Here is a 12,706-nt window from a genome sequence, read left to right on the forward strand (position 1 = left end):
TGTGATACCTGCGTTGCTGATAAATATTTTAGAAGATTACCCGACGTGTTTTCTCCTCGGTAATTCTTTCTAGCACCTCAACCCAAGCCTCTTCCCTCCTTAAAACCTTTTTCCCATGGCTTAGTTCTTCAGGGAAGAAATGATACAAGGTAAAACCAAACAAACAAACAACAAAAACAAAGGGTAACGTCTTGGCTTTGAATTCTCCAGTTTCACTATTAAAAATCCATAGCATCAAGAGAATAAGAAGATAAGCTACAGACGAGGAGAAATATTTGCAGACGGCATTGCCTAGCACATGGGTAAATAGACGTGACCCTCCCCTGTGCCCGGTTTATTTGGTTCAGGCTAGACCTGACCATTAGTGGGCCTTTCAGATTCTCTCCCCCTAAGTCTGGAATTAGAGCTAAGAGACACTTGCCCGCGTCGCGGTTCACTGGAACGTGACCCGACATGATACGTGGCGGATTGGGGGTACCATTATGGCAGCCACCTTAGACTGTGAACAAGGAGAATAGAAAAGCAGTCTGTTAGAGAGGGTGAAGAGCAGGGGCAGACACGCAGGGAGAAGGAGTAACAGGAGGACATGTGACCCTGGAAAAGCCCGAGAATTTTCCTGTCTGGTGACTGCATCCATGAGAATCCCCATTTGTTCCACAAATTCTTTTTTTTTTTTTTAAAGGATTTTAATGAACTTTTTTTTTTAAAGATTTTATTTATTTATTTGAGAGAGCGAGAATGAGAGAGAGCATGAGAGGGAAGAGGGTCAGAGGGAGAAGCAGACTCCCTGCTGAGCAGGGAGCCCGATGTGGGACTCGATCCCGGGACTCCAGGATCATGACCTGAGCCGAAGGCAGTCGCTTAACCAACTGAGCCACTCAGGCGCCCCTCGAATTCTCTTTTTTGCCTAAGCTAGAGTGCATTTCTATTGCTGATAACCAGGTGATCGTCACCCGCAAAAGCTGAATCTCCTCCAGACTGTGCACATCTTTTTTTAAGATTTTTAAAAGATTTTATTTATTTATTCGACAGAGAGCAAGAAAAAGAGAGAGCACAAGCAGGGGGAGCAGCAGAGGGAGAGGGAGAAGTAGGTTCCCCACCGAGCAGGGAGCCTGACGCAGGACTTGATCCCAGAGTCCCAGGATCATGACCTGAGCCAAAGGCAGATGCTTAACTGACTAAGCCACCCAGGCACCCCCTTTTTTAAGATTTTATTTAATTATTTGAGAGAGAGGGAGAGAGCATGAGCAGGGTAGGGGCAGAGGGAGAGGGAGAAGCAGACTCCCTGCTGAGCCGGGAGCCCAATGCAGGGCTGGATTCCAGGACTCTGGGACCATAACCTGAGCTGAAGGCAGACGCTTAACCCACTGAGCCACCCAGACACATCTTGAGGGCAAAACCGACTCTCTAAATCCAGAAGCCTGGCCAGGACTGTGAGTGAGGGATTAAGTGAACAACCACTGTCCATGGAAGAGTAGGACTCCATTCGCCAGAATGTTCTCCGGGACTCTGGGAATCCTCTTCAAAAGGTCTGTATAGCAAAGCTACAGGCATTCAGTTTGGAATTTGATGCCTCTGACCCCCACTTACCACAGTGCGACTCAGGAAGCCCCAATTTCCGTAGTTGTCATATGCGGATCATAATCCCTGTGTCATGGGATCCATGTCGGTGTTGAAGGAAATGATTTATGCAGAAGGGCCGAGCCCAGTGCCTGGCCCAGGGAAATGCCTGCGAATGGAAATTATCGTGATTTCCAACTGACATTGAGAATGACACTGTTCACTCAAGAAATATTTGTTGAGTACCTACCTGTGTCTTGGAGTGGTGAAAAGGGAGACAAGACTCCTAAGGTGCCGGCCCTCCCGAAGCCTACAGTCTACCTTCTTTGTGCCAACTCTCTGGAGCAAGCTCCTCTTGACTAAAAATGGTATTGAAAGAATCACAATTTGGGTCTGTCATTATGTGGTGCCTCTGTATAATAAAAGCAGTTCTGCACGTGGTTATGGTTTCTGAGTTTCAACAGCACTGTTTGTGGTTGTTCCGTGTTTATTTTTCATATCCTTCCAGTCAAACTCCACGAAAGAGAGCCAGCCACATTTGCACACCTGTGCCACAAACACGTTCATCCCACCTGCCTTCCTTCTGCTCCTGCGAGCCTCTGTGTTCAGTCTGAGAGCACAGACCAGGTCAACAACTGTGTAGATCAGGGCAAAGTTCTGTTTTAGCCAGCAAGACTGGTAACTGATGAGATTTTTCCCTCGCTCTCTTAAGGCAGAATCAATCCGTTCTAGTTCCCACAGATCAATACCAGAAAGTGGCCTGAGCAATAATGACATATTTATTAATTGGGAGAACTTTACGGGGGGGGCGGGGGGGCGCAAAGAGGACAAAATTGAGCGGTGGTGATCTCAGGTTCAGGAGGCTGGCCAAGGTGGTGTTTGGCCTGCATGGGCAGGGCCTTCTAAGCAGAAAGGACCTGCTGTCCAAACGGTTGGCCGCACTTCATTGAACACCCTTTGGCATCTTATCATGTCTGACATGTGCTGACTTTTTTCTTTCCTGATTATACTCATTATTAAAATTGTGAAAAATCTTAATTGCCTTCCTCCCTGATAAGGAACTGATTGTTTTTTATTTTATTTTTTACCTTTTTCCAGATGTGTTGAAATAGAATTGACCTGTACGTTGTGTAAGTTTAAGGTATACAATATGATGATTTGATACACATATGTATTGTGAAATGATCACCATTGGAAGATTGGTTAACACACCCATCACCTCGCACAGTTAGCGTTTGCGTGTTTAGTGAGAACGTTTAAGATCTACTCTCTTAGCCCCTTTTCAGTATGCAATATGGTGTAGTTAACTCTAGTACCCATGCTGTGTATTAGATCCCCAGAACTTGTTTATCTTGTAACTAGAAGCTTGTACCCTTTGACCACCTTCACCCATCTCCCACCCCCCAGTGCCTCTGGCAACTACCCATCTACTCTGTTTCTATCAGTTCTGTTGTTTAGATTCCTCATATAGATGAACTTATCCAGTATTTGTCTTTCTCTGTCTGATTTATTTCCCTTAGCCTATTGTCCTCATGGTTCACCCATGTTGTCACAAAGGCAGGATTTCCTTCTTCTTAATGACTGAATAATAGTCCTCTGTGTGTGTGTGTCTGTGTGTGTGTGTGTGTGTGTGTGTGTGTGTCTATGAATCTCAAACTTTCTTTATCCATTTATCCCTCAAAAGACACATGTGTTTCCATCTCTTGGCTATTGTAAATAATGCTGCAGTGAACGTGGGAGTGCAGGTGTCTCTTTGAGATCTTATTTTCATCTCCTTTGGGAATATACCCTTTGGGTATATAGAAGTGGGATTGCTGGATGGCATGGTAGTTCTGTCTTAAATTTTCTGAGGAACTTCCGCACCGTTTTCCAGGGGAAGGGTGATTTTAAATGGCATGTCAATATGATCAGCCTCAGGAGGTGACCATGATTGGCAAAGCCAGTTTCCTAACCTCCCTTACAGTTAGGATGGCCATGTGACCCATTTCTCGCCCTTGGGATCTTACCAGATCTGGGGAATTCCTGGGAAAGATTTTGCTCCCCACCTGCTTTCATGCTGTGAAAGAAGAGACTGTGACTTCTGAAGCTGGAGGAGCCAGTGAGGTAACAGGTACAAACATAAAAGACAACCACCTGAGAATGTCAGCAAGGGGTAGAAGGACAGGTGTTCTTAGTGTCTTCATTCTCCTCTAACAGGGAGACTGGAGGTAGATGACTTCTGGCCGGCAAAACAAATGCCTGTTGTTCAAGCTACTCTTGGTTGGGTGTTCTGTTATTTGTGTCCACATTCTTAAGATGCTAAAATGTAGATACAGGTAGGCTAAAATAGAAAATGAAAATCTCTACCCTCCCCTGACAGATAGCCACTGTTAAACTATTAATGTCTGGTATGCATCTTCCAAGTATCTAATGCATTTTAGTACATATAAATATTCATAAATACATATAAAATTAACAGGCTCATGGAATAAATGCATTCTGTTCTATAGCCTGTTTGGGTTTATTTTCTTACTTAAAATATCATGGTATATTTCTATATCAGTACGGCTTTCTTTTTTTAATGACTCAATCTTCTATTGCTAGACATTCAGGTTATATCCAATATTTTCTCATTATAAGCAATGCTGAAATAATTATCCCTGAACATACATCTGTGTGCACTTGCCTGACTGTTAGACATGGACAGAGGGTATGCACATATTAAATGTTGACACATCTATGTATTAAACAAATGTTTATTGAGGGGCTAGTACATGGGGCACCTTTATGCCTGATGAACAGATACCATGGTGGAGCTTTTAGTCTGGTGGGGAGACTGAGAATTGAACAGGTAAACAAATAGTAAATAGTTACATATTGTGATGAGTAATAAGTGGAAAATGAACAGATGTGGTATGAATACAATATGAAGCTGCTTAGATGACCAGCGAAGGCCTCCAAAGAGGTGACATTTAGCTGAGAGTTTAAGGATGAGAAGGGCCCAGGCCCTGTAAAGATGGTGAGGAGGAATGCTCTAGGTGAAATCCCTCAGGGAAGAAAGAGCTTTCATATTTAAATATCTAAAAGGAAACCAGTATGGCTAGAGCAACTGAGAAGACAGAGGGGCAGGCAAGGTCCAGAGAGCAAGAGATCTGGTCGGTTGCGTTGTGTTGGAGCATTTGAGTTTATTTTATTTTTTGGAAAGTCACTGGAGGGCCTTAAGAAAGGAAGTGACTTGCTGTTTTATTATTATTATTATTATTATTATTATTTTAATGATCACCACTCTGGCTGCTGTTTTCCACTGTTTGAATGGAGGCAAAGCCAGGAGACTAGTAAGGATGTTATCAAAGTGATCTGTGCAAGATAATATGGCTTGGAGTGGAGTATTAGGAATATACAAATGGATCAGTGGATAGAAACAAAGCATTTATAAACAGGGAACTCAATATATGATAAAAGTGTGTATTCCTACACTGGTGGTCCACAATTTTATTTACTGAAGTTTTATGTTATATTTTATTATTTTTAAAGATTAATTTATTTTAGAGATGGGAGGGGGAAGAGGAGAGAGAGAATCTCAAGCAGACTCCCCATTGAGCTCGGAGCCCAACAAGGAACTTGATCCCAGGACCCTGAGATCCTGACCTGAGCCAAAATCAAGAGTCAGACCCTCAACCAACTGAGCCACCCAGGGGCCCCTATGTTATATTTTAATATGTTAGATAACCAGTATTACTGCTCTAACAGATATTAAAATGTAAGTTACTATATTAATATATGATATAAAATATATATAAAATATGTTATAATGTAAGTTTCATATTTTATATTCATTATTATTATTCTTATAGTACATTTAATATAATACTATTATTCAATTTCAAAAATTTTCTGCATATTTTCCCATATTTATTTGTCCAAATCAGCTTTAAAATAATTTTGTCATGTTCCATTGCATCACATTCCCCAAATCATATTGGTTCTTTGATTTAGATTCCACTAAATTGATAAGTGGAGTTAGGGGAGATATGGCATCTTTGCAATATTGAGACTTCTTCCCCAGGGATTTATTATGTTTTTCCTTTTATTAAGGACTTCTTTTATGTTTTTTCAGTAAGGTTTTATAGTTTCCTTTCTATGGGCCTTGCCATTTCTTGTTAACGTTAAGCCCAGCTCTTTTATAATATTCATTGCCAGTGTGAATATAATTTTCTTAAAAAAATCATACTTTCTAAATAGAAATCACTGGTATTTAGTGCTATATTTAGGGGATCGTATAAGTAATACCTCTCTCCCTCTTCTGAATTTGGAAGAAACTGAGGCATAGATATAGGAAAGGGACATAGGAGATAAAGGTCCTGGAAATTGACAGAAAAATGTAGCTTTTGATCTGTAGCGAAGTCGACTTGCTATAATATTTCCCCCTGAACTGGAGAGATTTACCTCTATGGTAGCTGTACAATAGTATCTCTCTGCACAAGAAACAGGTCCACTTGCCACATGTCGGGAGAACACATAGAAATATTTGCTCTCTGCAATCAGCCAGAGTCAAAAAGAACACAGAAGTTTCTCTCAATGGAAAGGAAGTCTTTTCCCTTCACATTTAGAAAAACCATTGATTTTGGTGTTTACCTTATAACTAGCCATTTCACCAAAATCTTTAAGATTTTTGGCTGATTCTCTTCAATTTTTGTTTTTAGGTACACACTTAAATCATGAACAGATAATGACAGTTTTGTCTCTTCCTTTCCAATATGTTTCTTATTTATTTTTCTTATCTTATTGCATTGGCATTAATCTCTAGCAGCTACGGCAGGCATCCTTGTTTTGTTTCTGACTTAAATGAGAATACCTCTAGTGTTTCACCATTAAATATGTTCGTTGATGGCTTCTGATAAACTTTATCATGTTAAGAAGTTTCAATTTTCTTCCTAGTTTACTAAGAGGTTTTCAAAAATTTATAATTGGTGTTGAAGTTTATCAAATACTTTTAAAGCATCTGTCTCGTTGAAATACCCTGTGATTTATTTTTCTTTAACAATGCACTCAATTTATAGATTCCCTGATGGTGAATTTTTCTTTGGAATAAATCTTGCTTGATCATGGTGGATTTTGACTTGTTTTACATCAAGTTGGATTCAAACTGCTAAAATTTTGTTTAGGAACTTTACAACTATTATATACTTAAGTGGGCTGGTCTATAGTAGTGATTCACATATTAGAGATAATTGGAGAACTTTCAGAAGGTGGTCCTGGCTCAGATGAGTTTGAGAAATGCCAAGTTAAACAGTTTCTTTACCCCTGGACTTCACAGAGACTTTAATATATAAATACTTATTGTGATTTTCCAAAAGGTAGACTATAAATGGAAGTACTTTCTCAAGCTGTTTGACTATAGAGCCTCTTTTTCAAATAATCCATATTAAATTATCTGGACACCAGTGTTCTATACTGATCTGCAGTTCTCCTTTTTGGTGTAATCTCTCAGATTTTTTTTTCCTGTGTAACAGTTTAAAAAACAAAGGGATTGTCTGTCCCCTAATGGTTTGAAAAAACTTGTCTGTAAAACCGTCTGAACCAGTGGCATTTCTGAGTGAGACACTTGGAATGCACACACTTGCCTCGCTTCCCCACAGGACATTTTCCCCCCAACAGCCAATTCTGCTTAGAAAAGCCTAGAATGTGTGAAAATTAGACTTGATGTATTAGCAAATTGATGCCAGTCACTCTTGCATGGCCCTCAGCTTTTTAAAGGCACCAGCCTTCTGACCACAGTTCTTTCAAAACAGCAGGCCAGCTTCTGTCTGGGAATGCCTTGCTGGGGCTGTGTAGGACATTTTTGGTTAAAGGTGCAGAGTTTGCTCCTGTCTTTGGTAGCAGCCATTCTAGCTGAGAGTCAAGCTCTGGACTCCACTCCTCATCCAGCTTCATCTTATCCTCTGGCCTGCACCTCTTCCCAAGTACTGTAAGGCATCACTTCTGTAGACCTCTAGATGCCTCCCTCCAGGGCAGTCCCATAACCCTGGTTCTGGGCTTCTGTGGATAAATCATTTGCTCAGCATAAAGGGGAGGTAGAGAATTGCTGGGAGATTGGGGTCATTTTGAGAGGTCTGTTATTAATGGGGTCTAAGGCCTGGCTAAGCTTGTGTTGGGTCAGTTGGAACAGTGGGGTCTCCTGAACTGAAGTGAGCAGAGTTGAAGGAATGGCCTGATGTTCACTAAAGCCTGGGGGTGGGGATGTGGGGGCGTCTTCCCTGCAAGAGGCCAACGTGTGTGTGTGTGTGTGTGTGTGTGTAAGCGGGTGTCTTCCCTGCAAGAGGCCAACGTGTGTGTGTGTGTGTGTGTGTGTGTGTGTGTAAGCGGGTGTCTTCCCTGCAAGAGGCCAACGTGTGTGTGTGTGTGTGTGTGTAAGTGGGGGGGGCGGGTGTCTTCCCTGCAAGAGGCCAACGTGTGTGTGTGTGTGTGTGTGTGTCGTGTTCCTCTAGGCGCCAAGAGGCCTGGGGGCGTCCAGGGTTCGTAGGCTGTGATAGGGCTGAGTGAGTGAGGCCTAGGAGAGCTGAGTGGGCTGCGGGGCCCTGCAAGAGACCAGCTTGGCGGAGGGGAGACTAGTGCCCAGACTCCAAGAGGCCTGCGGCTCCTGGGGCTCGGAGGCCGGGCTGGGGGCCGGCCGCGGGCTCGGGGAGGCCGGGCCGGGGGCGGGGGCGGTGGTGGCTAGCGGGCTGAGCCGTGGGGGAGGCCAAGGGGAGGCGGGGTGCCGGCCCGGGCGGCGGCGCGGGCTCCGGACGCCAGGGCTCCCGCTCCCCCCTCCCGCCCGAGCCAGCCTCGGGCGCCCGGCGCCTCCCCCGGAGCCAGCGCCAGAGCCGGGAGGCCCAGAGCCCGGCCCGCCGCCGCGGCCCGCTGAGGGAGCCGCGGCCGTCGTTGTCGTTGCCGCCGCCGCCGCTGCCAGGCCGCGCCCCGCCCCTGCCGCCGCCGCCGCCGCCGCCGCCGCCGCCGCCGCCGCCGCCGCCGCCGCCGCCGCCGCCGCTGCCGCCGCTCCCCGGTGAGGCTCGCGCTCGAGCTGCGGCGCCGGCCCCGCCGCCTGGGCTCCGGGCCCGGCCCCTCCCGCGCCGCCCGGGCGATGAGAAGCTGCTTCTGCGTGAGACGGAGCCGGGACCCGCCGCCGCCGCAGCCGCCGCCGCCCCAGCGGGGAACAGTTAAGTGAGGCCGGGCGGGCTGGGCGCCGCGGAGGCTCGGTCGAGCCGGCCCTGCTGCCCCGGCGGGCGGGCGGGCGGGCGGGCGCGGGCCCCGGGCCGAGGGGCGGGCGGGCGGGCGGAGCCGGGCCGCGCCGAGGCCTGCGGGCTCGGTGCCCGGCCCGCCGCGGGGACAGGCCCAGCGGCCTCTGCCCAGAGCCCGCGTGCGCCGCGGCTTCTCGAACACCGGCTTGGCCTTGCGGCGGGCAGGCGGGAGGGAAATTAGGGACCCGAATGCCAGCAGCCCCCCCCGCCCCCTGGGCCGGACAGGTGAGGGTCCCCGAGAGCCACCCCCCGCCTGGGTAGGCGGTGAGGCGGCCCACCTGTGCCCAGGCCTCTGCGGCCATCTGCACAGACTGGAGACAGTCGTTTCACTGGCCCAGCCTGGGGTCCAGCTCTCTGTGGTCACGTGGTGCAGACCAGCTTGCACCTGAGCCTTGAGCATCATCTGGGGTGCGGCCTCCTCTGTGACCTGGACACAGCAGAGAGGACACCCAAATGCCAGGGCACCTGTCTAAAGGTGAGGTGCCCAGCCTGGGCAGCCAAGACCCAGAGTACCCATCCTGGAAGCGTGGTGGGAGTGTTGATGAGCACCCATAAAGACTGCAGCCTGAGTGAGGCTCCCGGGCAGGGGCTGGTACAAGAGCTATGGGTGAGCACCGGGGAACATCAGATCCCCAGCGACAGGCCCAGGTGAAGAAGGCAGACCCATGAGCATCTTTGCCCTCTTTGTTACCAACAGACAACTCTTCCTAAATTACCAGCCTTTCTCACTACCAAAGATGTGACTCTTCTGTCCCCTGCCTCTCAGCCTCTTCAGCAAGGAACAGAGGAAGGCCCCAAGAAGGCAAAAGGCAAATGGTCGTTGCCCCTTCTCTGCTCCCCACCCCCACTCAAGAGCCAGCGCCCACTCAGATTTCTGCCACAAAAGCCACAGCAGGCCAGCGACTCTTTAGGGGCCTTTGTCTCTGTTGGTTCCTTCTCAGTATAATCTCATCGTACATTTCTCGACAGCTGGCTGGATCTCATCTCATTTTAACAGGGGGTGGAAAAAAGTCTTATCAGCTGCACCAGAGAAGCCTTAGAAAAGTTAGGGGATAAGCTCTGCGGAAAGCCAGACAAACCAAAAAGCTCAGGGTACTCAGAAGGTTAGTTACAGGGCACAGGGGACACCTTTCTTGTTCACTGGAAATTGTTGTGGTACTTTGAGATATTGGGCCATGCAGAGAATATTTAAATGGAGCCTCTGAGGGGTGGGACCTCTGCTGGGATCTGGGCATCAAGGCCCATGTGAACCAGTTGATTGGTTCATTTGAGCCCAGAACCATCTTTTCTGATCAACATTTTTCCTTCTTTCTGCCTAGCTCTTAGGCCACACTCCTGATTTATGCTGAAGGCATTTCCCTGCCTGCCTCCATCCCACTGGTGGGCTTTCCCCGCATCCAGCTGCAGCAGTGCACCATGGTTAAATGCAAGGACTTTAGAGTTAGACCTCAGCTGAATCCTTGGCTTTCCTACTTACTGTGTGTTCTTGCATAAATTAATGAACTCTTTTGAGCCTCAGTTTCCTCCTCTGTAGAGTGAGGCTAATATCTGTCTCATAGGATTATGGTGAGCCGTGAATGAAATATTGCAAGAGAAGCATTTAACTCTGGGTCTGCCACCGGGCAAGTGGTCAGTAAAAGTTAGTGATTATCCTTAAGTGTTTGTTAACTTATTAATCAGAAGAGTAGCTTCATTTTTACTTTTTCTTTACAGTGTCCTTTTGTTTGTGGTTATTATTTAGCTCTCCTTAGGACAACTAGGAGGAGATGAAAGAGTAAGAAGAACACGGGGCTTGGATTTGGGGATTTGGATTTGAATCTTAGTCTATTTCCTGCAGTCCGACTGACCCTAGGCATGTCATGGAACCTCATGGAGCCTTTCTTTCTTTTTCTTTCTTTTCTTTTCTTTCTTTCTTTTCTTTTCTTTCTTTCTTTCTTTTCTTTCTTTTCTTTCTTTTCTTTCTTTTTCTTTTTTATTCATTTGAGAGAGAGAGAACACCAGCAGGGGGAGAGGCAGAGGGAAAGGGAGAAACAGACTCCCCACTGAGCTGGGAGCTGGACATGGGGCTCGATCCCAGGACCTAGAGATCATGACCCAAGCCGAAGGCAGATGCTTAACCATGAGCCACCCAGGTGCCCCTCACAGAACCTTTCTGAATCCCGATTTCCTTCTATGTAAAACTGGCGTAAGAATATAACCTACCCTGTAAGGCTGAATGAGTTGATGTATGTGAATGCATGTGGCACTGCAGAGGGTGTGGGGGAGTCCTCACCAAATTTAGGTGGAAGCCAGAGGCAGACCCTGGTTTTCTGGGTTAGACAGTTTGGGGTGGGGAGGGGTTATAAGAAAAAGAAAACAAGAATATCTTGCTTTTGTACATTTTACAAAACCACCCGACCGTGTGAACACATTGCTGGGCCCTCCCAGGAGGGGGGTGAAGGGATGAGGGGTGGCGGTGGCCAAAGGTTCATTGCTAGTAGTTTCATGGCAGATCTGCTTCTGGGGGAGTCCGAATCCAAAAGTCGTGGGCCCCTCTGCCTCAGCAGGTTGGAAGTGCTCCATGCTTCCTGTTCAAAGAGCGACATTCGTTGCCACACTGGAAAGTAATGATGGAGTTGGAGCCAAGCATGGGAAATGTCAAAGGTGCTATTATGATGATGAAGATAACAAATGACTACATGGCTGATGTGGTGGGCTGAGGACACTGTATTTAGTTGGTTGCGGTTGAATGAGCAGAGTCTCCTTTGCTGGTTGGGTTGTGGGAGGGGAGGCCTGGAGTCCTTGAGTGAGCTGGCTCTCTCAGGCTGTTCTTGCTCTCTCGGAGGCCCTCCCTGGCCAGTGTTTCACTGGCCCCACTGGCTCTCCTTGGCCTTCTGCTTGCGGCTGCCCTTGAGAGTTGTGGTTTCCCTGCGTCCTGTGCGCTTTGGCAGTGGGGTTGCAGAGCTCTCCTCCTCTCCCCTGTGTGGGAGGCAGAGCCCCCCGCAGGCTGTACCTGACATTACCTCCCTTGTTGGGGACATCCTGTGGGGCACGTATTTGGTTTACCTGACACACTTCTGGTGAGATGAGCTTGTGCAGGCTGAAATGTGAGAGCCCATGGGCCTGGAGCCGAGGGGCCACAGACCCAAGCTTTGTAGCTCCTCCTTCCCTGAGGACCGGAGGACCATCTTGTTGGGCTGTGGCTAGAATCAACATGAGATCTTTCTAGACACACACACACGCGCGCGCGCACACACAAGGCATAGTGTGTGTGTATGTTTTAAACAGCTACTGATCAGCAAAGCAAAACATTCAAAAGAATATTCCTTGACCCTTTAGAACCAGAGCAGAATAAATGAATTCTTAGTGTGCTAAATAGCCCTCAGATGTTTATGAAAATGCAGATTCCAGAGCCTCACACCCAGACCTTCAATCAGAATATCTAGGGGAAGGGGACCCCAGAATCTCTGTGTTTAGTAAGAACCTTGGGTTGTACTTCTGCTTACTGAAACTCGAAAACCACACTTGTAGATGCCTTTTTTAAATTGTAAAACACACAGAAGATAAAATGTACCATCCTAATCATTTTCCAGTGTACAAACTGGTGGCATTAAGGACATTCACATTGTCAGGCAGCTAATCTCTGGAGCTTTTCCATCTCGCAAAACTCTATACTCATTAAACAGTTTCCATTTCCCCTCCCCCCAGGCTCTGGCAGCCACCATCCTACTTTCTGTTTCTATGAATTTGACTCATCTAGGGCCCTCACATATGTGGAATTATATAGTATCTGTCTTTCTATGACTGGCTTATTTCACTCCACATAATGTCTTCAGGGTTCATTCATGTCGTAGTATGTGCCAGAATTTCCTTTTTAAGCTGAATAATATTCTACTGCACGTAGGTACCCA

The 12,706-nt window shown here is 47.0% G+C and overlaps 1 protein-coding gene across 1 annotated transcript in view; it reads left to right on the top strand.

The window, feature by feature from the left end:
- Positions 1-8,575: 8,575 nt before the first annotated feature.
- Positions 8,576-12,706, top strand: part of MVB12B (multivesicular body subunit 12B) — a 185,798-nt gene continuing 181,667 nt past the window's right edge. Inside the window, exon 1 of the mRNA XM_088019049.1 lies at positions 8,576-8,734. Coding sequence (XP_087875175.1) covers positions 8,660-8,734 — 75 coding nt within the window. The 5' untranslated portion in view covers positions 8,576-8,659. The remainder of the gene's footprint in view (positions 8,735-12,706) is intronic.

This window comes from Eumetopias jubatus, unplaced genomic scaffold (assembly GCF_037043125.1).
Source record: "Eumetopias jubatus isolate StellerSeaLion01/CBP00866 unplaced genomic scaffold, mEumJub1_p1.0 scaffold_15, whole genome shotgun sequence".
NCBI classification, from domain to species: Eukaryota; Metazoa; Chordata; class Mammalia; order Carnivora; family Otariidae; genus Eumetopias; species Eumetopias jubatus.